This window comes from Trichomonas vaginalis, chromosome IV (genome assembly GCF_026262505.1).
Source record: "Trichomonas vaginalis G3 chromosome IV, whole genome shotgun sequence".
NCBI lineage: Eukaryota > Parabasalia > Trichomonadida > Trichomonadidae > Trichomonas > Trichomonas vaginalis.
In genome coordinates this window covers 32,142,989-32,164,050 of record NC_067206.1, presented here as the reverse complement: position 1 = coordinate 32,164,050, position 21,062 = coordinate 32,142,989, and the positions used below count along the sequence as shown (strand labels likewise).

At 34.4% G+C, this 21,062-nt stretch overlaps 4 protein-coding genes and 5 pseudogenes across 9 annotated transcripts, besides 9 other annotated features; 6 read left to right on the top strand and 3 right to left on the bottom strand.

Moving 5' to 3' along the window:
- Positions 1-433: part of a mobile genetic element that runs on past the window's edge.
- Positions 434-2,381: 1,948 nt separating this feature from the next.
- Positions 2,382-3,357: a mobile genetic element.
- Positions 3,358-4,937: 1,580 nt separating this feature from the next.
- On the bottom strand, positions 4,938-5,893 carry TVAGG3_0206390 (annotated as a pseudogene). The gene has a single exon. A coding segment is annotated over exon 1 (956 nt).
- A 194-nt stretch (positions 5,894-6,087) lies between these two features.
- Positions 6,088-6,122: a mobile genetic element.
- Positions 6,088-6,122: a terminal%2Cinverted (terminal inverted repeat of Banshee-A3 transposon ID:TVAGG3_0206380).
- Positions 6,123-6,736: 614 nt separating this feature from the next.
- Positions 6,737-7,015, bottom strand: TVAGG3_0206370 (uncharacterized protein; the record flags this gene model as incomplete). The annotated part of the gene is made up of 1 exon (XM_051226486.1): positions 6,737-7,015. One exon carries the CDS (start codon positions 7,013-7,015, stop codon positions 6,737-6,739), a length of 279 nt encoding a protein of 92 aa, XP_051111472.1.
- Positions 7,016-7,265: 250 nt separating this feature from the next.
- Positions 7,266-7,904: a terminal%2Cinverted (terminal inverted repeat of Maverick-1A/1C transposon ID:TVAGG3_0206210).
- Positions 7,266-21,062: part of a mobile genetic element that runs on past the window's edge.
- Positions 10,846-11,460, top strand: TVAGG3_0206360 (uncharacterized protein; the record flags this gene model as incomplete). Its single annotated transcript, XM_051226485.1, has 1 exon — positions 10,846-11,460. The coding sequence occupies one exon, from the start codon at positions 10,846-10,848 to the stop codon at positions 11,458-11,460; it is 615 nt and encodes a 204-aa protein (XP_051111471.1).
- TVAGG3_0206350 (uncharacterized protein) lies at positions 11,715-11,927 on the bottom strand (the record flags this gene model as incomplete). The annotated part of the gene is made up of 1 exon (XM_051226484.1): positions 11,715-11,927. One exon carries the CDS (start codon positions 11,925-11,927, stop codon positions 11,715-11,717), a length of 213 nt encoding a protein of 70 aa, XP_051111470.1.
- On the top strand, positions 13,814-15,372 carry TVAGG3_0206340 (annotated as a pseudogene). The gene has a single exon. A coding segment is annotated over exon 1 (1,559 nt).
- TVAGG3_0206330 (uncharacterized protein) lies at positions 17,096-17,392 on the top strand (the record flags this gene model as incomplete). The annotated part of the gene is made up of 1 exon (XM_051226483.1): positions 17,096-17,392. One exon carries the CDS (start codon positions 17,096-17,098, stop codon positions 17,390-17,392), a length of 297 nt encoding a protein of 98 aa, XP_051111469.1.
- Positions 18,000-18,027: a terminal%2Cinverted (terminal inverted repeat of Mariner transposon ID:TVAGG3_0206300).
- Positions 18,000-19,295: a mobile genetic element.
- On the top strand, positions 18,096-19,215 carry TVAGG3_0206310 (annotated as a pseudogene). The gene has a single exon. A coding segment is annotated over exon 1 (1,120 nt).
- Positions 19,268-19,295: a terminal%2Cinverted (terminal inverted repeat of Mariner transposon ID:TVAGG3_0206300).
- On the top strand, positions 19,486-19,806 carry TVAGG3_0206290 (annotated as a pseudogene). Its single transcript has one exon. A coding segment is annotated over exon 1 (321 nt).
- Positions 19,972-20,612, top strand: TVAGG3_0206280 (annotated as a pseudogene). Its single transcript has one exon. A coding segment is annotated over exon 1 (641 nt).

The following is a 21,062-nucleotide window of genomic DNA, read 5'->3' as shown; positions in this document are numbered from 1 at the left end:
ATTTTAAATTTCCGAAAATTAAGTTCAGATCGACTCTATACGTAGTAAATACTAAATAAGGTGCCAAAAACCTATTAAACAGTATCAAAACTATCAAGATTGTAATGTTTTTGAAGAAAAATTTATAGAATTATGGACTTCAAACAGATATTATGTAAATAAAAATAATATAATGAATTTATTTATTCGTATAATAGCAGTAATAAGTCGATTATTCACTTCTACTTCTGAGATTTGAATTTAATTTCGACAGAAAAAGAGATTCAAGAGGAAAATACTAGGGGATACAAACAGCCACCATGACAGGATTATTATGGAGCCAAGTTGTATTTTTTGATATTTTTAGAGTTTTCCTACCTATTTAGGTACCAAGTTATTGCTTAAAATTAAGGTTCTAAATTCTGAAGTTTACATGATCCTCCCGGGCGCACCCTTAAAATTTTTTACTTTTATTTTAAAAAATAATTTCACTATTTATAACAGTTATCACTAAATCTAATATCAGTTGACACAGGACTTTCATAATGAATACCGCGAGAATTTCGAGATTGATCTAATAATATGTTTGTTGTCATATTTAATGAGACTTTATTTAAACAAGCTTGACATTGCCGTTTTTAGAAATATGACCAATGATACTGACATCGTCGTCATCATCGTGGTATGAAACAAAATCATCGGAAACACGTTGTCATCAATGACATCGCCATAAAGTTCAAATCGGTTAAGAGCAATGCATGGAGGATCACCGGGACATGCTTCGTTCTGGATGACTTCAACATATTTAGCACTGTATGTTTTATCGAGTTTGTATGTCTTCTCGTTGCATCGACGCATATCTTCGTCTTTCATTCGATGAACTTCTGTCCACGTTTTATTATCATCTGATATTCGCAATGACCATGAATATAGGCAACAGTAGAAACAGCCATAATTATCTTCTTCACAACAGCATCCATCATAGCAACAACCACAGCGGATGAAATAACTATTGAATCTAAACCTTTTATTTTTCAAAGAAAAACGAATATAGGGATGTTCATCATAGCTTCTCATACAATTAGAACACCAGTCATATTGTTTGTTCCATGGGTATATAGCGTATTCCGGTTTTGTCATTTGCATTGAACCATTACTATCTTGCTTAGAAGAACCACTAACATCAATAAGAATTATTTTATCATTATACACTTTTTCGAATATCCCAATTTCACTGTATGCCGTAATAAACAGCGAGAAAATCATTTTAAAAAGTGACATTACACTTATCATAAACAGAACTTAACTTTACACGTCTTTTATCTAACAAATAATTATTATTTTTCCTTCTAACAGTGAAGAACATTTGAAATAAAAATAACTCATAGCGAAATTTTACTGCCTTAAATACATAAAAAATAATTCGAAAATTTGACAGTTATTGAAAAGTATCATGCAATTGAATTGAGAATAATCATTATCGAGATATGATTTTGTTGCATCAAATGATTAGAATCAAACATGATCATTCTTATTTATAAGTAAAATTTTAAGAATTAGTTATAGAATGAGTAGAAATCATAAATAAATATTGATATGTTTTTGAGCTAGAACATTTGCAAGTTATAGTCTCTTTTCTTATATTAGTTTCAATGATTTTTGTTGTCAAAAAGTCAACTTTTATCATCCCAAAGGATTTATCAACAGATTCGCTCCCTGATGCACTATGTTCTTCTTCGATTTTAAACATTCTGAAAGTGCTTTCATTCACATTATATTTAACCATTTTCCTCGATTTTCTAATGGAGTATTTGAATTGATATATGTTATCTCTTCCCAATCAATTCCATTATTGCTTCCTTTCAGGTAATGATTTCTTAGTGCATTGCAGTCAATGGGTGTGTATATTTTATAACCTGTAATTGTCAATAGTTTCATAGGAAAATCAAATATTAGCCAGCCATACTCATTCGCTTTCGAATGCCACATACAATCAGAATTTTTCTCAATTAAACAATATGGAGAGCTTATTCTCAATCCGTCACATGCTTGAACTGCACTTTCCCATTTAGGGGTTGATGTCAAATTAACAATTGTTTTTAGGTATTCACTTGTATATATATTTTGATATGATTCAAATATATAACTCATATATGATTAGAACATTATTTAAAGAATAACACTAAGAGGTTTTATTTTTATATATCAAATCTCAAAATTCTGAATTGACATTTTAGGATTCAACACCAAAATATTCAAGAAAATCAACTATTAACCGATAATTCTTGATACACTCTCATGAATAAATTGGCAATAACAATCCTCAAAAACTGACTCAAAAATGTTTTTTATTTCAAATCTAATTGTCACTTTTTAAGTCATACTTTAGTTATCATTGATATTGTTGTAAACGAAAACGATAAAAACGGTTTGACAGAAAAAGTGACACTTTACATGGCAAAAAATAGAGCCTTACTTTTGAGATACTTGAGATTGAAACTGAATCTTATGAGGCGGTGATCTTGAATCACTACCTCATAAGGTTCAGTTTCATATAAAATTTGTTGCAATTTGTTATTCTTTTGCAATTATTTCTTATAAGATTTTACATCTTTTAGCGGGGAATGTTTGTTATCATGTATATATTATAAATATCTACACGATAACGAACATTCCTCGCTAAATTGCTGAGAAACTTGGAGGAAATGTCGAACAATTTCCTCAAAGTTTCTCAGATTTATATAGATCACTAGAGTCCCCTAGGCACTGATTCTGGTTCAGTACCTAGGAGGCTCTAGTTCTCTAACGAACTGATAAAATGTTTTTAAATTTTTGGATATTGCTACCTGTGAAGCACTGACTTCAAGTCAGTACCTCACAGGTAGCAATTACATTGAAAGATGGGAGAAACTTCGTCCGAATGTTAAACTATTCGGACAAAGTTTCTCCCATTTGTAGTGGAGATGGAAGGCTTTGAGGTATATTGTATTAATATATACCCCAATGCCTTCCATCTCCACTACAAATGGGAGAAACTTTGGGTTAATAGTTTGCAATTAACCCAAAGTTTGGACACTTTCTAGAAGGAATTGGAGGGTAAGAGATATACATTCATATGGTATATCTCTTACCCTCCAATTCCTTCTTAAAATGGGAGAAACTTTGTCCGAATGTTAAACTATTCGGACAAAGTTTCTCCCATTTTTTGAAGGAATTGGAGGCTATGAGATACTGATGCAATGTCAGTAACTCATGGCTTCCAATTCCTTCCTAAAACTCATAAAAGTGGACATTACATGCATATAAAATTTGACATGTAAAGTCCACTTTTTGTGAGCGGGGATTTGACTCCGTCAAATCCCTTTTTCGTTAACGAGAATTGTCAATTCGGATTGTGAGCTCCCAAACTATTGATATGCTCCGACGCTCTACCTGTGACGCAAACCATATTCGCCAATTTTTCCTCTCCAAGCATAGATACTTTGCCCGCAGGAAGAAGTTTATTGCGAATATGGACGAGACAATGCTCTATTCCAAACGTCGCTATAAAGTTCTTACTGCTGGCCGGAATCGCCCAGTTCGCGCTGAAAAGTCTCAGCTTCCACATCTTACAGGGGTCTGTACCATCTTTGCAGATGGTACAACTATGAAGCCAATGGTGATACTTCCACAAAAGAAGACCCTTGATGCGGAATTGGAAGATCTGGACGCTTTTTTGTTCGCTCCGAGAGTGGATGGATGAACAAATACCTTTTTATGGTATACTGTATCATGTTCATCTGCAAAGTACAGGAGAAAAGGTCTCAAATGAATGTTTTGATGCCCAGGTACCTTTTCTCCTAATTGTAGATGGTCATCCATCGAGGCTCTCTTTTTTGGCCGTTCGCCTCTTGAGCGCCTTCAATATCGAGCTTCTTGTTCTCCCAGCCCATACATCTCATATCTTACAACCTCTTGATGTTGGGATTTTTTCTCCCTTGAAGGCCCAATTCAAGAAGTTGTTTGATATGGCGACTATCCGGTACGATCAGCAAGGGCATATGGTGATCAATTATGTATGGAACGCCAGAGAACTGCGCTATATCATGGTTCGCAGCTTCCTTGATGCATGTAGTGTGTCTTGCACAGCTACAAACATCGAAAATGCTTTTAAAGCAACAGGAATCTATCCATTGGATATGAACAAACCTCTTGCTTCCAGATACATTGTAGCAAATGGAGTTCCTCCTGCAAGGCCCAATTTTGTCAACGACAAAGTCCTTACAGATCCAAATGTGATGATGCAAGTCTTCCAAATGGAATATGGACGCCCCATGCAGCAACAGGATTGGTATTTCAATCTGTTTGTGGCTATGCATCTGTTTTGGCCTGGAATGGAGCATATGGCCAGGTTCTTAGTCGTGAGTTACATCTCCTTTATCCTACTGCAGGTGGATTTCAAAAAATCCAATTAAAATGATATAAAGCTGAGGAGCTCCAGGGTGAAGAGGAATTGATGAAGAAAAGAAGCAACTGCATAATGGAGTGAGGAAGTACTTTGAAGAAGAGAGAAAGCATCTGGATGAAGAGAGGAAGCACCTTGATCAAGAGAGGAAGCACCTTGATCAAGAGAGGAAGCACCTTGATCAAGAGAGGAAGTACTTTGAAAGAGAGGAAGCACTTTTGTTGAAAGAGAGGAAGCTGCATGATCAAGAGAGGAAGCACCTTGATCAAGAGAGGAAGTACTTTGAAGAAGAGAGGAAGCACTTTGTTGAAGAGAGGAAGCTGCATGATCAAGAGAGGAAGCATCTTGATCAAGAGAGGAAGCTGCATGATGGAAGTGAGGAAGCATCTTGATCAGAGAGGAAGTACTTTGAAGAAGAGAGGAAGCACTTTGTTGAAGAGAGGAAGCACCTTGATGAAGAGAGGAAGCACCTTGATCAAGAGAGGAAGCATCTTGAAGAAGAGAGGAAGCATCTTGATGAAGAGAGGAAGCACCTTGATCAAGAGAGGAAGTACTTGAAGAAGAGAGGAAGCACTTTGTTGAAGAGAGGAAGCACCTTGATCAAGAGAGGAAGCACCTTGATCAAGAGAGGAAGTACTTTGAAGAAGAGAGGAAGCACTTTGTTGAAGAGAGAAGCTGCATGATCAAGAGAGGAAGCACCTTGATCAAGAGAGGAAGTACTTTGAAGAAGAGAGGAAGCACTTTGTTGAAGAGAGGAAGCTGCATGATCAAGAGAGGAAGCATCTTGATCAAGAGAGGAAGCTGCATGATGGAGTGAGGAAGCATCTTGATCAAGAGAGGAAGTACTTTGAAGAAGAGAGGAAGCACTTTGTTGAAGAGAGGAAGCACCTTGATGAAGAGAGGAAGCACCTTGATCAAGAGAGGAAGCATCTTGAAGAAGAGAGGAAGCATCTTGATGAAGAGAGGAAGCACCTTGATCAAGAGAGGAAGTACTTTGAAGAAGAGAGGAAGCACTTTGTTGAAGAGAGGAAGCACCTTGATCAAGAGAGGAAGCACCTTGATCAAGAGAGGAAGTACTTTGAAGAAGAGAGGAAGCACTTTGTTGAAGAGAGGAAGCTGCATGATCAAGAGAGGAAGCACCTTGATCAAGAGAGGAAGTACTTTGAAGAAGAGAGGAAGCACTTTGTTGAAGAGAGGAAGCTGCATGATCAAGAGAGGAAGCATCTTGATCAAGAGAGGAAGCTGCATGATGGAGTGAGGAAGCATCTTGATCAAGAGAGGAAGTACTTTGAAGAAGAGAGGAAGCACTTTGTTGAAGAGAGGAAGCATCTTGATGAAGAGAGGAAGCATCTTGATGAAGAGAGGAAGCATCTTGATGAAGAGAGGAAGCATCTTGATGAAGAGAGGAAGCATCTTGATGAAGAGAGGAAGCATCTTGATCAAGAGAGGAAGCGTAAGAACCGATAACATTTACACAATATTAAATTTATTTTGTAAATTTTCCAAAAGCCTTAGTACCAATGTAATATAAATGCTCCAAAAATATCATCCCTCCTTCCAAAAGCGTAAGAACCGATAACATTTACAAAATATTAAATTTATTTTGTAAATTTTCCAAAAGCCTTAGTACCAATGTAATATAAATGCTCCAAAAATACCATCCCTGTTGTAAACAGAAATTCATCAAAAGTGACAGCTCTCAATTTTTTGACATTTGTAAATTCTAAATTGAATGAGAAAAATGAAATAATACTAAGCATAATACAATATTCTAGATTTAATTATAATTAGGAAAAAGTTAGTTTTGAGAGTACTTTTCATAGGCATATAGAATGAAATCTTCTGAAAAATAATATCACATAAACTCATATTATTTTCTAATATATAACTATTTTATATAAAAATCAAATTCAATGATCTTAAAAGCGAAGGATAAACCTCAAAATTTACGAATATAATGAGTGGGAATATAATGCTTATCTATCATAAAACCATATGAAATATCAATTTTTGCTTTACGCCTAATTTTTGACGACAATTAGCAAAAAATGTTAAATGTTAACACTCAGTCCATTTGAATATGAAAAAATAAAATTGACTTTGATTAAATGTTTTTATTTATCATGCAATTCTTCTTGCGACCAAAGATTTGAATAAAATTTCAAAAAATAAGATAGCTTAAAAAATAATATACGGTAGTGTTTACTAATAGATGAATAGTATATAAATTCTATTAAAATGGATTTGATCCAAAAAAATATATAAAATTTGATCATAAATAAAATTGTTTAGTAGTCATTTAAAATGATGTAATTATTCAAATTTTGCTAAGACCCATTCGTCTTTGATATATAACTCCCATTTTTGCATTTCTGGCTCGTACCAAAATTTTGAAACTTCGAATAATTCGTTAGGAGTGTAATTACTATTCGTTTTTGGATTAATATCGAGAGATAAATGTGGTGTATTGTTGTATTTTTCAATGAACTGCTGAACTGAGTCCTTGATTTGTTGAATATCATCCAACTCGTCTGGCAAAAACTTTTCTAAGCTTGGCCACAGGCGCTCCACCTTGCCGTTCTGTCTTGGCATATACGGCAAGGTGTGCTTCCAAACTATTCCGTTTTCCTGCATAACCTGGCCGAATTCACCGCGGTTTTCACCGCCGTTATCGGTCCAGATGCAGTAAGGAATAAACTCCTCTAAAAGTTTTCTTAAAACCTTCGCTGTTGAGTTGGAGACTTGTTTTTCAATAATTTAGTTTTGAGAACTTTACGTGTCATATCATCCAATATGGCAAAAAATGGAAGAGAAACATTACCGTGAGATAGATTACCTATCATGTGTACGGCGGCACTGCGCGCCTCCTTACCCATTATATGTGAATTTGACACTTTACAAAACCGTTAATGTATATTTTACAACATAAACGCAAAAACTAACTTAACCTTAAATATTTACAAAACCACCAACCATTTCACCTCACTAACGAACTCACTAATGAAAAAATAAACATTCTCATAAATTTTCTTCTATATCTTCATCGTCAATGTTAACTCTATTGTAGTCATACTTGAAGTCATAAAGTTTCTCAAGTTTTGAAATGCATAGTCTTGTTAACTTACCTTCATCATAAGTTTTTTATAAAACTACCATGACAATCTTTATAAACAGTCAGTGTATAGTCAACTGGTCTAGAATGAAGTGTAAAGAACATGTTATACTCAGGAAGGAAGAATAAATGTTTAAATGTATGTTTGTTATATTTTTCGATTTGTATGAGTTGCTTTTGTTCTGTCATTTATATAAAAATAAAATAAAAAATAATTTTAAAAAATAAACTTAAAAATAAATGATATCACCACCCTCACACGTATGAAAACATAGCACAAAAATAAATTTAGGTAGAAGGTAGATCTAACCCGATTTCTAACCTCATTTCTACCCTGTTGAATTCATTGCTTTATAACTCTCTTCCTTGGTTTCTTTTTAGTTGCTTTCTTACATCTGTCTCCAACTTGACTGTCTTTCTTCTTGCCGTAATGATACCAATTACTTCCACAGTCAATGGGTCAAATGGTCTTTCGTAAGGGTTTCCATACATTCCATAGGGACCATACGGAAGAACTACTGGTGGAAGTTGTGGAGAAGAAACATTTTCTTTAGTTCCATCGACTCTATTTAAATGCATTGTTTCACCTTTCATCTGGTCATTAAAGTCTTTTGCGTGTTTTGCAAACTCATCGTCCTTTCCTAAGGCATTTTCTGACTCGGTCGCAACCAAATTGGATGCTTTATTTATGAGCCCTATTTTATTTAATCTTAACTTCTTTGCAACCCAGCCTCCAATCTTTCCTTTATTTGCATCTAATGTCTTTGAAACCCTTCCTCCACTCATTTTATTTACTGCGTCATAAGCTCCAAGTGCTTTTGCTCCAAATGCTAATGCTTTTGTTCCCATTGCGCCTAAAGCTGCCCAAGCTACCATTTACACCATATTAAAATCATCTCTCTTCAATATTATCTCATAAAAGTTCTCGTTACTGGAGAAAGTCAATGAAACATAAATGTTCTCACGGGCTTCGCCCTCACCGCTTTGCGGTCTATCTAACTTCTTTCTTATATCATCTATACGCTTCAAAATGTCTGAACAATTGCTAACATCTTATACAACAATTATTTCATCATGAATGACCTTCAAGAACAAGCTCATTTAATATGCTATTAAAATCATCTCAATAATGAGTCCATCCTTTCCATCTTTAGGTAGCACAACATCTTTCATTGAAGAAGGTTCGACAAGTCTTATGTTAAACTTACTGACAAAGTTTGTTATACTATAATGCTTCGGCGGCGAATACATGTAGTTTGAAAGACATAATATAGATTCTTCAGCAAATTCACTTATACTGGATTTTATAACAATGTTCTCACGAGACCAAATACCACCAATTGACAATCTTGTAAGCAATCCTGCTGAACCTTCTACTGTAAACGTCGATGGTAACATTCCACGAAGGTCATCTATTGACATCTTTGAGTCACTGAATTTAAATATTTTCTTTAAAGCAATCGTCATTATAACCATGCAATAGCTTTGAAGTTTTCATTCGAATATACATCTGCTTCATTAAATGTAAAACCTGACTTCTTTGCAGAGACGACTTTAAAATCTATTGAGTTTGTTTCAAAATTATATGCTATGGTAACTTCTGAAGGTAATGGATGTCCTTCCGCAGTAAGTTGTTCTCACTCACTACCGTTTGAAGCTTTGTATTAAAAACTTTCATGTCATCTCCTGTGTCTAGGTTCACATACACAGCAACAGGAAAACTATCTTGCTTCTTTGTTTCATCATTATACCTCAAAACATTAAAGTTCTTCAATAATATTGTTCTTCCTGCTGGAATACTTCGAACTTGTCTGATTTCAATAGCTTTCTCACCTCCTACATACTCTACCCAGTGTCTTGGATATTCATAAGTATACTGACTTTCTTGAATTTTGGTAGGTTTCATCATAACGTGTTCATAGTATATCTTTATACTCTTGTCAGTTAGACTCGGTGCTATGTTCTGAATATTTCTGACTTGCATTTTTAATGGAGATAAAATGAAGCATTTAATACATGATGTAGATGAAGACATGAATGAAACTACAGACAAACTTAACTCTTCTCTTATTCTTCCTTTCAGCAAAGATTATGAGTTCTGTTCAAATGGTGTGTATTTCTATTGTGGAAAGATGGGTTCAGGTAAGACATTTAACCTCATTCGTCATATACTCATAACAGAACGTTTAGGAAATGACTCATATTATGACCAAATCATTATATCAGCAACTTCAGACTCTATGGACTCAACAGCGAAAACATTTATGTCAAAAGTTCAAGCCTCTGTCGTTAAAGTTCCAGACAGTGAACTCATTGAATTTCTTCAACGTTACATTCGACGTAAGAGGAAATATTATGCCATCGTTGAATTTATACAGTCAGGAATGCAAAAGACTCTGAGGAGATGGAAAGAATTATTGACAAACACCACTTACGTCAGTACTCAGGAGTTTACGATATGAAACGACTTACAAACTACATTCTATCAAAACTTTCAAAATACCCCTTCAAAAAATATCCTTCAAACACTCTGCTCGTTTGCGACGACTTCGCCGGAAAAGGTTTAGTGTCAAAACCAGACTCACCATTAGCTAACATCATAACTAAAGTCAGACATTACCATTTAACTGTAGCAATACTTATGCAAACATGGAGGTTTTTAGCTTTAAACATAAAACGTCTCATAACTGACTTCGTTATCTTTCAAGGTTTCTCACGTTATGATATTGAACTCATTTGGAAACAGTCAGGTATAACATTACCTTTTGAAGAAATTTGGGAAGCATATAAGTCTCTCATCTCTCCTCGTTCATACCTTGAGATTCATATCATGACTAATACCATTAAAGTCAAAAATATTCCATGGGAACGACCAACATTGTTTTAAAGCTTAACCTTCAATTGACTGATGGTAAACAAATTCCATGCATCTCTGTCGCCATTTCTGTTAATATTTTTGCTGTCATTCATATCATTCACTTCTCCATCCGTTAGCTTTTGAGGATATGTGTTAGAATAGCTGTTCTTAAATGAAGGCTTCTCTCCCTTGAGAGCATAAACTCTATAACTTTCTGCATACTTTATGTTTGAACCTCCTGAGCCATCATTGACATAAATTTTTATAGGCTTCCACCCTTTGTTTATGTTCCTGCTTCTTCCCTTAGCTCTTTTGTTCAGTAGTTCTACATCTTTATACACAGCACCTGTCTCAGTGAATTCAACAATATTTTCATTCGTTAGCTTTACATTCAAACCCTTGTCGAGTATATTGTTCATTTCATACATATAAAAGGTTTTTATTCTATATGAAATGAGAAGCAAATCCATCTTAGCTGGTGCCGTTAATGTTCCAATTGAACCAACATCAAATGTTGACTCACGAACGACAAACAATATTGTCATAAAGAACTATAGTTCAGAGTGTTTGAAAGAAAAAGAACCAGAACTTAAGTCGGTGAATTTAAACTCAGCTTCAAACGCTAATGCTACATCAGATGTTAAGTTAGAGTATCCACCACTGGACCAAATTCTTTCAAGAGAAGCCAACGACAACCCTTACACAAATGTTCAAACAAATCCTTCAGATAACGTAGACCATTACCTTCTTCAGTTATATCAAACTATCTTACTCAAAGACGATAAGAAGCTTTTGACAAATCTTATAAGCAAGAACCAAATAATTCTAACAAAGGAGGACCTTGAAAATGTTATATCACGAATAACAGGAAAGCAATGTGTCATTGACTATCTCGACCCTGAAATCGAATGCTGTGGTCAAACGCCAATATTCATGAAAATAGGTAACATCCGCATCATTGAAACACCAGGAACTACAGGAGTTGAGTTTAAGTATAGATATTCGAACGAGTATACAAAACTATCTACTGACTATAAGCTTTGTTTGAAATATGTTTTAGTAAATTAAAGCAGTCAGGACCTTCGGTCTTGGCGCTTTGCGCCGTCAGTCAAAAAAATTTCAAGTTAGCAATTTGTAATATCTATCCAAAACTTCTTCAACAGTATCGAACTCATCTTCATAATGCAAACCTAATCTTATTGACTTGGTGCAGTTTTCACTAACACAATATTTTTCTGTTCTCTTGACTGACATAACTAACTCATTTGTTTCATCAAACAGCAACAACCAAAGTTCATGACCTAATACATAACATTCATACTTTATATTTTTAGCTCTGAGTTCTCTTGTAAGCCGTCGCATTTAATATTTTCTAAAAAGTCAACTTCAACAGTCATTCGCACTGGTGCCTTCAGTTCTACAGGCTCTCCTTGAAAGTCAACAAGTCTGAATTGCATGTCTTTCAAATTATGAGGACTAATGCGAACCCATTTACCTAAATGAGTTGCTATGACAGGAACGTTTGGAATGAACATTGAATTTACTTCATAACAGAAAGACTTATATTCTACTGAACCTTTACTATTAACTCCTGAAATACCTGTGACATTAGCTATTTTTAACTCAATGTACAAACAGTTGCCATAACATACATATGGAACAGATTTCATCTCAATCGTTTTGTCAACACTTTTCAAAGGAAATGTCATATGGTATGCTCCCAGAAGCAATTGAACTCTATGACTCATTCTTGGTATCTTAAACTCTTTCTCGCTGCTGAACTTCAATGTTCCCTCAGAAGAGAGTTCGACATCTATGTTGTCAATAGTTTCTTCATTTATGAGAGTATCTCTGACTCCAGCAATTTTATCTATTCTGTACTCGGCTCTGTTAGGAAATGTTACAACACTTCTTTTGTCATCTATTTCAATCTCTATGAAATCTGTTTCATCTGTTATGACAAAAGTTGCGATAGTATTGAAGTCAACAACTCTGAAAGCAAGTGCTTCATTCTGAAGTCCTAAGTTTGTTTGTAGCTTTACTGTCCCGTATTCGTTTGGGTCTGTACTTTGTAAATAGAACAACATTTTATTCTCATTAAAATATGACTATTGCTGCATATGCGTATGAAACAAATGAAGCAAGAAGAGCACATGAACTAGTAAATGAAAACTCAACTTTAACAGTGGAAGGCAATGATTTAGTCATTGACGATGGAAAAACTAAAAAAGTCATTGATTTCGATACTTTTAACACTTATGACCCATTCATTACAACAAGCAAGGTTCCTATCATAAATGATGGAACGGTGCAATATATAAATTCTACAGTAGATGCCTCATTAGTGAAAGTATTAAATGTTCTCATTGAATTGTTAAAGAGCTTTAGATTTGACGACAACATTAAATGCCTAAAGAATTTAGTCATGAATGAGAAACAAATTCTCGGCGTTGCTGGTAGCAGTAATGATGTACACCTTATGACATTAGAATATTATAACGAACATAAAGATGAACTGAAAGGAGAGAAGGGTGACACTGGACCTCAAGGACCACAAGGAATACAAGGAATACAAGGACCTCAAGGCGAAAATGGTTTGGATGGTGAAGATGGAAAGGATGGAAAAACTGCTAAATCATGGATATGGAACCTTATAAATACTGGTTTAACAGCTGCTTCATATGGAGTTCTTCAATACCAAATCGGAAAGATATGGGCAGTACTTGGTGAAGAAGCTTTAGATGACGTTAAAGATGCTTTGAACTTCATTTCAAATGGTTCGGATACTATTAAAACTTTATCTGGTTGGATGCAAGAAACAAGGAGTCAAATAGATACTGTAAGACGTATAGCAAACAATGCACGTACGGGATTGGATACTTTACGAGAAGCACAAAATACACTAAAGGAAGCAAATGATATTCTTGTCTCAGTATCAGACATGCATGAAGATTGGCTTAAAGGTATTGACAAATCTTTAAAAAATCACAGTCAGTCTATTGCTGACTACAAGAAAAGTATAGATTTTTTACATAGTGCTATGGACGTACATGATGGAAGCATAAAGAACTTACTTAATGCTAACAATAACTTACCAGGAACTATTAAAGCATTTATAAAGTCCTTTGTAAAACCTGGTGCTCTAACATTTAGGTCTTTGAGAGCAAGAGCATTGAAGTCAAGAGATGCAGAAACTCCAACAGAACCTACAGAAGGAACTGAAACAACAGAAACTCCAGAAGAACCACCAAAACCAACAGCTAATGAAATATTGTTCGAATATTTTCCAAGATACTCTGTCCTCATTGCATACATTCAAGAAATACTTAAGAAAGCAGACTTGACTTTAGGAGATGATGAAAGTTCTGTATATCTTTCGTTCCAGTTTCAAATAGCAGAACTTTTGAGACAGATATGCTTAATGTATGACAACATCTCTGATTTCACAAGATATGATGACGACCATGACCCCGAACACGGTGAAGAAGAAGTTTTACAAACATCCATTAAGACAGGAAAGGTTTTAACACAAAGTCTCATTATTGACACCGAAGATGGTGAAGTGGATGTTCTTCAAGAGCTGAAGAAAAATACTTCTGAAGGAGGTGGTGGTAGGCATGAACTTGAAATAAATGAGATAGAAGAGAAATTAGCCGAAAAAGCAGCTAAAAACCATGTTCATTATATAAGTTCAGACGAACAAATTATAACGGACTACCACGGATATTTAATACAGGATGAACAAATAAGCACTGAAGATGTTAATGAAAGAAGATATAAATTCATTCATGCTGAAGGTTATGACATACGTTGTACTGTACAGTATGACACAGGTAAAGCACCAGAAGCATTTGGTTATAACAATGAAATATATGCTTCGTATTTCTTTGTTAACGGTGTATTAGTTGAACCAAGATTTACATTGAGAGTTAAGGCAAAAATAACTTTTGAAGATGCTATTAAAAGTAAAGCTGACAAAGATGAACTTGACGCAACGAACAAAGTTTTGAAATCTCATAAACATAATATCTCCGATATAAATGAACTTCAAGCTACATTAAATAGTAAAGCTGACAAAAATCATACACATGAATCCTTCACTACTGTTAGAGCAGACGACATAATATTGAACTATACCCTTGGTTCAAGTGCACCTTTAGAGAATCCAAGTACAAGCGTAAAAGATACACTAAACTCCTTAAATAACAAATGTATAAATATCGAAGGTCATGTCAGAAACTTTGAAACATATGAACTACCAGCAATGTTAGATAAAAAAGCAGATAAAGAACATACACATAACTCCTTCTCAACTGTTGCTATAGAAAGTATTGAAGGAACGGTTGGCGGAACTGGTGGGATGCATTATACTATAAACCTCCTAACTTTCCACAAGGTTTAACATCGAATGAAAACATAACAACGAAGAAAGACATTAGCTGTAAAAATGTTTATGTCATGGATGATGAAAATAATGTTAAATTCACTGCTCAAGATTTATATGATAAGAAAGTTGACAAAACAGAGCTTCAAACATTAAAGACTGAAATACTTCAAACATTATATCCTGTTGGTTCTTTATATACATCAATGAACTCAACAAATCCAGCAAGTGTTTTAGGTTTTGGTACTTGGCAGCAGATTGTAGATAAATTCTTATACTGTGCTAACTCTTCAAAGCAAACAGGAGGCTCAAAGAAAATTAAAGAAGCAAACTTACCTGCGCACACTCATACAGGAACTACAAACTTTTCTGGCGACCATAGCCACTCATTAAGAGACCACCCATTATACAACTCAGACTATAAAGCTGGCAATGATGTTTTATCTCCATCTTATAACAATTCAGCAAAAAAGACTTTTCGACCAACTGAACCAGGAGGAAATCATGTCCATACTTTCACAACAAATCCAACAGGCTCTGGTGAAGATTATATGCCACCATTTATGACTGTATTCGCATGGTACCGTACAGCTTAAAATCTTTATTTTTACATAAATGAGCTTGAAAGAAGTATTCGAACAACATCCATGGAGGTCATTTAAGAAGTTCAATGAAGCAGCAAAAAGTTGGGATTTACTAACAGAGCTGAAGTGAAAAGGTTCTTTGACAAAATGTTGTACATCAAACAAAAATAAACCCTTACGACTACTTTTTACCAATTTACTCCAACACTCCTGACGCATACCAATTTGACACTCTCATTCAAAGCAGAAAGGAGGACATAAACCATTCCTCATCATCATAAATGTTAACACTCGTAAAGCATATGCATATCCAATGAAAAATAAAGGAACTCGTGAAGTGTTAAGAGTTTTACAAAAGTTTGTAGCAGAACATAACCCAAGTACTTTAACATCAGACCAAGACGGTGCAAACCTCAGCAATGAAATCACAGATTTTCTCATTAAGCATAACATAACTCACTACACTACTGAAGACCGTAACCATAACATACTCGGCATTATAAACCGCTTCATAAGGACTCTCAGAGATTTAAATCAAGAGCGAGACTTTACTGAAGAAACAATGAAACATTTTCTCGAAGTATATAATTCCTCAACGCATTCTACAACAGGACATACACCCAAATTCAATGACACAACAAAAGAAGAAAAGTATATACAAAAGAAACGAAGTCAAACACAAAATATCAGAAATTCAACACAATTTACTCTCATTCCTGGAAAAAAGTTCGTGTAGTTCTTGACGACAAACCGTTGACAAAGAAACGTTTAAGGTTAAGTCGAAATTATTATATCGTAGACTCTACGCAAGGTAATGGATATCTTATAAAAGCTGCTGACGACTCTATTGCGTTTTACCCTCGTCATAAATTAGTTGAAAGTAGTAATGGCAAACTTGCTGAAAATTGACGAAGCAAAGCGAGGAGTGGTTATTGAAATACTTGGCTACAACATAAACGATGACACTTATAAAGTAAGATATGAAGGAGGCGTTGAAGATGTTATACCATCTAAGAACTTGAGAGAGTCGAAGCCAACACATCTGGGGCCATTAGAGTGGGAGTACTGGAAAGATAAAAATAAGCCAGAAAGAATAAGAAAATTCTTCTAAACTTTTTCATTAGATGTAAATCAGACATGAACGAGAACAGTCATGATATCATTAATGGTACCATTTATTTTAACATTAAGACGCAAAGCGGCGGGGCATAGCCCTGAACAAAAATAATGTTTGGGTAGATGGTTAGATCTAACCTCATTTCTACCCTCATTTCTACCCTCACGAATTTTCATGAATTTCCTTAAGATAGAAAAATAAAGTTAGTTTTATTTTTATTTATTTTTTTATTTTGTATGTAAGAACAGAAATGTCAGTCGAAGCAAAAACATTCACTAACAAATATAATGGCGAAACATTCACAAAAGGCACTTATAACGGTATTGAAGTCTTACGTAGAGACAAGGATGGTTACATTAATGCAACAAAGATGTGTCAGCAGTTTAGGAAAGACTTTAGAAAGTTGTTGGAAAATAAGTCCTGGGAAGAGTATTATAAGGCATTTTGTGAAGAATATAGCAACAGTCTGAATTCCGGCGGTTGCTTTTTATACAAAATTCATGCAGGAATTCCTGATGAAATCAAACAGGTTAGAGGAACGTATGTAGACCCAAGACTTATAAACTATATATAGCAATGTGGGCTTCTCCAAAATATTGCATAGCAGTTGGAAAAATTATGGACTCCATAGACAAGAAAGTTCATGAGAAGTTAGATGAAGAAGAACTCGAAGATACAGTAGAGAATGCAAAACATTTGTTTGAAGAAGAAGTTAGAAAAATGCATGAAAAACAATTAGAACATGAACGTGAGATATGTTATGGTTATAGAGATTCTCCATACGAACTAGACCAATGGGAACAAGAAGATTTAAAGAGAGAATTTAGAGAATATGAACTCGCTAAGATAGCATTAGAAGCTGCAGAAAAGAAGTTAAAAGTTTGGGGTCGTTTTGTACAAAAATATTGTGAGTAAATGAACCATTTATTTTATTGAATTCACCAAAAATAATTTTTAGGGTAGATGGTTAGATCTAACCTCATTTCTACCCTCATTTTCTACCCTCTTGAATTTTCATGAATTTCCTTAAGACAGAAAAAATAAAGTTAGTTTTATTTTTATTTATTTTTTTTATTTTGTATAAAAGATATGATTTCAACAATCGGCACAACAACAATTCAAACAACAACAGCACCAAACTCGTTAGTCATGAATCCAACATCTATGTTAGTAGAGATGAAAAACTTCATTCCTTCTTCATATAGTTTTGGAACAGAAATACAAAGAATAAAGCAAGAACTTTTAACAAGTAATTTCGACTGTACCGCACAGGATGAAGAAAATGAAGAATATCTTTATGAAATGCAGGACATTATTGACCATTTAACCAAATTGCCTGAAATCCAGCAACAAAAGCTCACTATTCCTGAATTCGATGAAATAGAAGTGAAACCAACTGACTCAGTAGAAATAAAGAAGTTCATACGAAAGGTAAATTATGAGTTTCTAGGATATCATTGCAACCATAAAGTTATGGACAAAGATTGCGACATGGTATATAAGAACATCTCTGACATATATATAGGGTGTCCAAAGGTGCGTTTAGCACAGCGCTCTATATGAGACTATTAAAGGAGATATATGCTGATTATAAATATATAATAAAAAATATGAATATATGTATATGATGAGTATGTTGTATTTTGGCGCCATGCCGGGATATAAAATGAATTTTGAGACAAGAGGCGGTTTCGCGGAAATTTTGGCGATTTTTTCATTTTTTTAATGAATCATAAAGAAAACATCCTCGCTCTTGCAAAAAAATGCAAAGACTGTAAAAAAATCTACGAGACATTGTAAAATGCTTCGGTATGGATGCTCCTAGCTATTCCACTGTAACGTATCATGTTAGGATGTATCACTTCATGAACAAAAAGGCGCCCATCATAAAAATTGACAAAAAATCGCCGGATCAAAGAAAAATCAAAGCAATTCTTCAAGCGCTAGATGAAGACCCAAGAGCATCACTCAGAAGGATAGAGGAGATGACAAAGATACCACGTACAACAGTCAGTTATTATCTGCACAATTATTTGAACTACAAACTAGCGTATACACGTTGGGTTCCGCACAACCTTAATTCAGTTCAAAAAAAATCTAGAGTCCAATCTTCGAAGAGCTCCTCTCTATATTGGGTGCGTATCAATCCAAGAAGTTTCGCTTTTAGTAACAGGGGATGAGTCTTGGTTTCAATATGCAACAGAAGCCAAAATCATGTGGATCCCGAAGGATGAAAATCCGCAAACATTCCCGAAGAAAAAAATTGACACACCAATGATGATGTTGTCGGTTTTTTGGGGCGTGAATGGCATCATCGCAATTGATATTCTTCAAAACCTAATACGATGAATGCTCAGTATCTAATTGACAATGTTCTTACTCAAATTATCAATTCTGATGAGTTTGAGAAATCCAAACAACAAAAACAAAAGTTTGCAATTCATTTTGATAATTCAAGAGTTCACAAAAGTCATAAGGTAATGAATTACTTGTTGGAAAACAATGTCAAAGTTGTTCCAAACCCAATTTATTCACCTGATATTGCACCCTCTGACTTTTATTTATTCGGCACGCTAAAAAAGAGAGCTGAAGGACGCGAATTCGCGAGTCCAGATGATCTTGAAAATTTTGTAAGAGAGCAATTTGAGCAATTTTCTCATAATGATTTAAAGCGTGTCTTTGAAGCCTGGATCGATCGCTGCGAACGCGTGATTGAATCCAATGGTGATTATATTTAAATAAACTTTATATATATGTAACTTGTTTATTTCTATTCGCAGTATTCAGGTTTGTGCTAAACACACCTTTGGACACCCTATAAATCGGGGGAGTTTAAGACATACGACAACTTTGTTTCATTAGTTGCAAAATGTGTATGGCAGATAAGAGATAAAGACAGAAGAGGTAAGGTATGGCATGAACAGATAAAACCAACTGCTTCAGATTTAAAGAAAACCATTGACGCCTTAGTTGTTTTAGCAGGTAAGGTTTCAGAATATAACGCAAAAATGAATCCGCAATGTTCTAAATGTAAAGCAGCAATGAGGAAATATAACTATTCAGTAAAGAGATAGAAAGAATGAGAAACGACTATGCAGATTTAAAGAGGGAGGCAGAGAAGCCGGTAGAAGATAAAATGGACATGTTAGCATTTCTGAACAAAAACTATCCAACTGCTGACGATTTCCTTCTATCTGATGTCAAGAAGAAGTATAAAGAAACTTTCGGCATTGTTAAAATTTTTGATATCCTCATCGAAGAAATAGAAGCTACAAAAACTGTTTAGAATCTCACGAATTCATAACGTTTACCATGTAAAACGGTTATAAATAATGAGGGTAGAAATGAGGTTATATATCGGGTTAGATCTAACCTTCTACCCTAAAATATATTTTTATTGAATTCAGCACAAAAATAATGAATTTCCTTAAGACAGAAAAAATAAAGTTAGTTTTTATTTTTTCGAATTTTTTATTTTGTATGTAAAGACAGTAATGTCAACATCAGAGAACACAACAACAGTTATAAGTCCATGAAGTCATAAATGAAGAATACGAGTACATACAGTATAACAAACAGTTACGTCTCATTCGTTCAGTCAAAGATGACAATGTACCAAATGCAAAATATAATGAATGCTCTTCGTTCTACAAAGCAAGCATACCATTGGTTTGAAAACCAACAGACAAAAGAACTTTTAGAAGAATTTCCTCATATGATTGCTTCCCTCGGAAAACCGGGGGAAGAGGTTCCGTATGAAATCGCAAGAATTTGGCTCCTGGTTTGAAAGGTTATTATGTTCATAGACTTTAGTAAATGCTGTACAATGTGGGCTTCACCTCGTTATGCTTGTTTATTTTTCATGATGTTAGATGAACTATATAAAGCAGAACGTGGAGAGATGGAAAAGAAAACTTCATGCAAAAGATGAAGTCATTGAATCCAAAGACAAAAGCATACAGAAAAGAATACCGCGTTCAGTACCAAAAGGAAAGGAAAAGAGTTATAAGTATATGATATATACTGAAGAGTTGGAAAATGAAGAAGATAAAGATATGGTTATGTTACATTTAGTGAGAAGAAACAACAAGAGCTTTTACGACCTCGCTAAAATATATAAATCTGACAGAAACTGGTTCTATCGTGAAAACTTACCGATTTCAATGACACGAATGAGCAAATAAAGGAAATTGTCAAAAATACTCTTCCTCAAACACACTATGATATTAAAGGTTGTACAATACTTACATTCAAAGAAGACTTAACATTACTGAAGGAAAAAATAACAGAATATTTCGATAACTTCAAAGAGGAAGAATAAAAAAATCTAAGCTAATTTTATTTTTTTTATAAAATTTTATCTCATATGGAAAGAACATGAATTTAGAATATTCGGAACTCATGACAGAAGAAGAGAACGAACAACATGTAAAAGATTATGCAAAATTCTGAAGACATACAAAGCATTTAAACAATATCTAAATGCTTCTAAAGATTATGCAAAATTTCTGAAGGTATATAAAGCGTATGAAAAAGCGTATGAAAAGTTTATACATTGGGGAATTGTTGTAAAATATCGATATGA